The sequence below is a fragment of the Magnolia sinica genome, chromosome 12 (assembly GCF_029962835.1).
Source record: "Magnolia sinica isolate HGM2019 chromosome 12, MsV1, whole genome shotgun sequence".
Classification (NCBI taxonomy): domain Eukaryota; kingdom Viridiplantae; phylum Streptophyta; class Magnoliopsida; order Magnoliales; family Magnoliaceae; genus Magnolia; species Magnolia sinica.
The window spans coordinates 15,227,124-15,233,442 of record NC_080584.1 but is presented as its reverse complement, the minus strand read 5'-3'; the positions used below and the strand labels follow the sequence as shown (position 1 = coordinate 15,233,442).

Genomic DNA, 6,319 nt, shown 5'->3' with positions numbered 1-6,319 from the left:
CAATCTAATGTGGACCACACCAGTACGAATAATGTAAAATCACGTCTAAAACAACTAATTCAGGCGATGTGGCCCATCTTACTTTTGGATCGCATTGAAATTTTAAATGCTTCATCATCCTGACGGTTAAAACCCGATGTACGTCTTGGATGGAAAATACATTCTACATTGGGCCCCACACAGCGTCTGGAATGATTCCATTGTGACCGTCCCCGTCCCCGTCCCCACTGTTACCAGTGGTATCATCACCCTGAGTGGCGTATTTGGCGGATTTTTCGCGATGGATCGTAACATCGAGGGTATAGCCTGATGGACGGACTGGATGTGAAACACATAATACGGTGGGACCCACAGAGGTCAAGTACGACTACATCATCTTCCGGTTATTTCGGTACTACCGTATCATCCGCCGAGGAGTCCTGCAACAGTATGGTACGACCGTTTGTCGGAGATCACACTTAGCTGTCATCTGTAGGAGATCCAAGCCGGAAGCGGATTGGCTGGTGTACCACACACCTGCTTTATAGCTGCGATAGCTACGTGTCGTGCGAAGACCAGCACTGGCACTCCTCAAGCTCCAAGTTGTACGAACGGTTCAAAGGAGATCAAAGTTACATAAGGCCCTACAGTGATGTATTTATTATATCTACACCGTTCATCTATTTTTACAGATCATTTTGGAGCATTATCCAAAAAACGAATCATTTCCAAAGATCATATGGAGCACACCATAAATAACAGTGGAGATAATGATTTTTCCCTTAAACAATTGGTAGGGCTCACCGTAACTTTTATTTTACAATCTAATCTGTTTATAAGGTCACAGGGACCTGCATTAAGAGGAAGAACAAATTTTATATTGATTCGGAACTTTTTTAACCCCGAAAAGGGTTTCATTGGTAGATGTTCAATCTTCCACTGCTTTTTTCAGCGTGGTCTACTTGATAGTTAAATCTATCTTATTTTTAGTTTCAAGCCTTAATAGGAGCTCGCCAGATGAATGGACGGTGAATATAACACATACCTTCGTCAGACCCGCAGAGTTTGCTGTCGTCAATACAACAGCTATATAGCTGGTGTGAGGTACACTAGCCACTCCGCTTCCATCAAGCCATCCAAATGGTGGGCCCAGCATCGTGGAGGACAGCCAAGCCATTTAGTCATTTGGTCAATTGCTTTGCCGAAAGAAAAAAATGTCAAGGTCACTTTAAATACTTGCAAGGGCTTCATTCATTTTGAAAGAAATGATCCGGTGCTCCCTCATCTATAGAAGTTATAGTAGTACTAGTTTTCATCTAGACACTTGAAAAATCCAAACAATTGATCCGGACCGTCCGTTAATCCCATCATACACTGGTTACCCTCGAATGAAGAATTCACACCAATAGAATGATCCCGGCCATACGAAAAGTTTCTTAACAAATGGACGATCAAGATCATTTATAAAAAAGTAGGTCCAATCCCCAATTAGATGAATCTATTTTATGGATTCCATCATAAATAACCTATGGTTCCAAAAACATCACTTCTAATCAGGTCATCCTAACAATCCCATCTTGGAAAATGGATGGCTATTAAAAAAAAAGTCATGTTATATATAGATTAAAACATTGGATCGGCGTGATTTCTTATTCCTAACCAATGAAACAGGTTTTCGACCTAATGGACAGTTCAGATCAATCGTTTGGAATGTCCAAATTTCCTGATACAACCTAGAAGCACTACTACTTATGTGCTCATAGAGCGCTGTATGTATCATCATCTAGATCTCTGCTTTTAACTTTTCTTTTAATAATCTAAAAGGAGGAATGATCCAGTACTCTCAAAAGCAAGATAAATCATACTAATCCTCGTTTCATCATGGCCACTTGGACAGACCAAGCGATCTATCCGGACGGTTCATTAGATTAAGCATGAAATAGATTATGTTAAGAAATTCACTGATTAGATGATCTTATCCATCTATAACTTGGCCTTCTTTAGCCATCTGTTTTCCAATCCATGGATCGGATGGTTCGGATATATTCATCCGTTGGAACCAAAATCAATCTATGATGGCCCAGCAATTAAATGGCTTAAATTGGTGATTACGCCTATTGTAGTAGAAATGATCGGTGCCACCCATTTTTTAGGCCATTGATCGCGTGGTTAGAATCATTCGTTTGGTTTGATTTCAGATGGGTATCCCATGTCATATGTGAAGGACCCAATGGACGGTCCGGATTAATTGATTGAACTGTCCAACTGTCCCAATGCAGCTAGGAACACTATAACATATGGTGCAACCACCCGTTATGTAGTCAATTTATTTCATGCTTAGAATCGTTCGATCGGTTTGGATTTGTATGTGTAGCACATGATATATGTGCCGGGTCTAATGGACGGTATGGATCAATTGATTGAATTGTAAGACTGTCTCAATGCAATTAGGAGCACTATAACATAAGTACACACGCCCATTTTATAGTCAGCTGATCACATGGTTAGAATCGTTCGATCAGTTAGATTTATATAGGTAAAATTTTATTTGTGTGAAGAATCTAATGGACGGTCTGGATCAATTGATTTGGCTTTTCAGTTGCTCCTATGCAACTAGGAGCACTATAAATTGTAGTGCTCTTTGGAGCACTGGATGCTGAAAGTTCCTTCTCCAAGTGTCTTCTAACTCCTTTGTTTTTTCCTTTTATCAACATCATCACATCAGGATTCTGTTTGTCCAGCTGTTAAGATGCACCTACACAGCAAAAAGAAAAATCAGAGGTAGGAACTCTCTCTCTCTTCTTTTCTCCTTTCTTCTTCTTCTTCTTGTTTTTTTTTTTAGATCTTTGGGTTTTTCTCTTTCTCAATTATCATGCTTTGTACAGTTAGAAAGATCCAAGGCAGGTACTACCGAGGTATTTCTGACTCAACCTTTCATTTCTGGTAGTTTCCTTATCACTTTTGTTCTTGCCTTTGTTTCTTGTGACTGTCCTTTTTGTCTTTTGAATCAGGTGCTGTTGTTTTTTTGTAGTCTTGTATGCATGGGTTTTCAGCTGTTTTTGGATGGGAATGGATTTCATTTGATCTCTTTTCTTTTGTTGCGTATGTTTGATAATGGGATTGTTGGGCTGGAATCTGGTGTTTTGTTGCTGGAGGTGATTTTCTTAACATGGGTGGTTTTGGATGCATGTTTCCAGGCAGTTTTTTTTTTTTTTTTTGGATTGGAATTGGTTTTCTTTGATTTTTGTTTATGTTTGGTGATTGGAATTGTTGGGTTTTTATTGTGGTAAGAAATGGGTAATTTTCTTAGTGTTTTTTTTTTTTTTGTAAATAAATAAATTGGGTATGTGTGGAAATGCGTAGGTTTCATGGATTTTTTTATCTTTTAATCTGAATTTTCTTATATGGGTTTTATTTGTATTCATATTTCTTTGCATTTATTGTAATCAAGGTTTTTTTAAATTTTTTTTTATTTAAATGATTAAATCTTTTGTTTAGCTGTTTTGATTTGGAATGCTTCATTTCATCCTTTTGTTGGGTATGTTGGGAAATGAGATTCTTGGATTGTGAAATCTGGTGTCTTGTTGGTTGATGCGGTTTTCTCAACTTGGGTGGTTTCATATGCATGTTTATGGGTAGTTTTTTGGTTTTTATTTTTAATTTTTGGAATGGAATTTTTACTTTCTTTGGTTTTTGCTTGGTGAATGAAAATTTTTGTTTTTGGGTTTTTTGAATTGTGATAAGACATGGTAATTTTTGTGGTTGGGTTCTGAATTTTTTTTTTCTCTAAATTGGTATGTGTGCAAATCCGCTTGTTGAAAAATTGAGGTGAGGAAATGGGTAGGTTCCATGGGTTTTGATCTTTTTAACTGATTTTAGTCTGGTGATTTTCTTTTATGGGTTGTGTTTATATTCCTTTTTTTTTTTTTTGCCATTTATTGAAATTGGGCCTTTTTCTAAAAAAATGAGATTTTTATTATTTTTATTATTAGTATGGTGAGAAGTGGACAATTTTGATGGGTTCTGATTGTGTGTGTGTGCGGTTTTTTTTTTTTTTTTTAAATCTAATTGTTTATGTTTTATTGTTGGAAATTGAGGTGAGAAGATGGGCATGTTTCATAGGTTTTTATCTTTTTTCCTCATCTGATCTTTATCAGATGATTTTCCCATATGGGTTGTGTTTGAATTCAGATTTTTTATTTAAATTTTGCATTTGGGTTTGATTGGAGTAAAATCATTGGATTTTTATTGTTGAGAAATAGGAAGTTTCATTCCCTTCTATACTTCTGTTCTCAAAGAAAATTCTGATTTTTTTACCTGTTTCAATCGATCATGTATTCATCTCTCTCTGTTTTTTTCAGTTCTTTATGAAGATTAGGAGGAGAGAAGCTGTTAATCTTTCATGGATTTGGAGCTTCAACATCATCATTGGATGCTAAAAGCATGATACGTTGTCGAAAAAGAAGGATTTGGGCCAAACCTTAATGGCTTCCATGAGAGGCAAGCGTTTTCAATTCTTGGGTTTCTATAAGAATACTATTGCTTGCAGATGCCTCTCTTTGGTATTTGTGGTTCTCCTATTCAGTGCTGCTTTTCTCTCTTCCACTCCCGGATTCAGCTCCTTACAAGCAAACCACTTTGATGGGATCTACAACTCTTCCGTCTCCAATTCAGCATTTGTAGTTAGGAAAGATAAGTTCTTGGAAGTTCCTCAGATTGTTTGGGGCTTAAACAATCAGAAAATTGCATTTGTGAGGGCTTGTTTGACCGCACGAATGCTGAATCGAACTTTGTTAATGCCTAGCTTAAGTGCTTCCTTGTTTTACAAAGAGATCGAGCTCTTGGAACCGATCGCGTTTGATAAGATCTTCCAATTTGAACAGTTCAACTCAATCTGCAATGGGTTTGTTCGTTTAGGCCAGTTCTCGGATCTTTCCAATCCAACGGGCCCTTTCGAGCTCCTGAAGGGGAGTGGGAGGAAATGGACAGTGGAGAGAGACTTGGATCAATTGAAACAATGCAGAGAAGACCCAGCAATCGATGATTTTGAGGTGATTCGGATTGTTGGGAAGAATCCATTCCTTTGGCATGATCATTGGCCCGTTAAAGACTATGCGAAGATCTTCAAATGCTTGGTTTTAGTTGATGAAATAGCCAATGAAGCTACAAAAGTAGTGTCTAAGATTAGAGAGGTAGGAGGTAATCTGCGAACCGATGCCGTTCAAATAAATAACGCCCCGCTTACACCTTACATTGCTGTTCACATGAGGATAGAGAAGGATTGGATGATACATTGTAAGAAGCTCGAGCAACGTTCCAAAATCAATCAAATTTGCAGTAGTAAGGAGGAAATCATGGAGAGGGTGGCCCACATTGTCAACCTAAGTAAGCCAATCGTCATTTATCTTGCGATTGCCGACAGTCTTTTGGAAGACGCATCTGTCTTGAATGGATGGAAGGAAGGATTGCTCCCATTCGAGAAGAAGAAGTTGGGAGTCTGGGATATTTACAAGAAACACCCATACCTGATACAATCTGCAATTGACTACGAAGTCTGCTTGCGGGCCGATGTCTTTGTGGGCAACAGTTTTTCGACATTTTCGAGCCTCATAGTGCTCGAGAGAACACAGAAATTGATCGAAATGGGCATTACGAGATCGTGTGGCCTAGATGTAAGGTGGCCTTCTTATGCATACAATATTTTGGGAGATTTGGGTGGGCCACAGAGATGGATGACTGCTATGTCTGATTCAAGCCTTCATGCAATCAGCTATGGATCTAACAACATCTCTTGCTAAATGGGGTTTTACGAAATCTGCTATTCTTTCGATATTCGGAGATTAATAGACTGATCGGCATGAATTTTAAGGTGTAAAGCATATGGTAAATGGACACTTAAAAGGATTCATTTCATTCTTTTTGAAATCTATTGAATGAGTCTGATTCAACGGTTCGGATAAGTCGAAGGCCCACCGCGCCCATTGTTCCGACACTTGGTACATCTGTGCAATTTGTATAATATGCAAGTGGGAAGGAGGTATGATTAGAAAAATACTCTTCATTTAAAAAAAAAAAATTTATTTTCTATTGCATTGATTGTTTTATTATTTGACGGTGATGATCTGTCTACTTGGATTCGTAGACCATGTTAGATGTTTTGCCTTTGGAGATGTAGGTTTTTGTTTTTTTTTTTTTTTTTTTTGTAATATGATGCTATTTTTTGAAAGTGGTCCACTGAAAAATGCATAGTATTTTGTTATGGCCCATGGATTTGCATGATATGCATTCGTTTTCAGTTCCAATGAGTCGGGCCCATTGTTTGGTGATTCATGCCGTTGGC

At 37.9% G+C, this 6,319-nt stretch overlaps 1 protein-coding gene across 5 annotated transcripts; it reads left to right on the top strand.

Annotated features, from left to right (window-relative positions):
• The first annotated feature begins 2,644 nt into the window (after positions 1–2,644).
• LOC131220984 (O-fucosyltransferase 23) lies at positions 2,645–5,932 on the top strand. Of its 5 annotated transcripts, none has more exons than XM_058216030.1 (3): positions 2,685–2,760; positions 2,865–2,922; positions 4,341–5,932. In XM_058216030.1, the coding sequence occupies exon 3, from the start codon at positions 4,464–4,466 to the stop codon at positions 5,775–5,777; it is 1,314 nt and encodes a 437-aa protein (XP_058072013.1). In that variant the 5' UTR covers positions 2,685–2,760; positions 2,865–2,922; positions 4,341–4,463; the 3' UTR covers positions 5,778–5,932. The 5 variants fall into 5 exon arrangements, with proteins under 5 accessions (XP_058072016.1, XP_058072013.1, XP_058072014.1 ...); XM_058216031.1 differs by having other exon boundaries at positions 2,692–2,760; positions 2,865–2,894; XM_058216033.1 differs by lacking the exon at positions 2,865–2,922 and having other exon boundaries at positions 2,645–2,760.
• Positions 5,933–6,319: the final 387 nt, after the last annotated feature.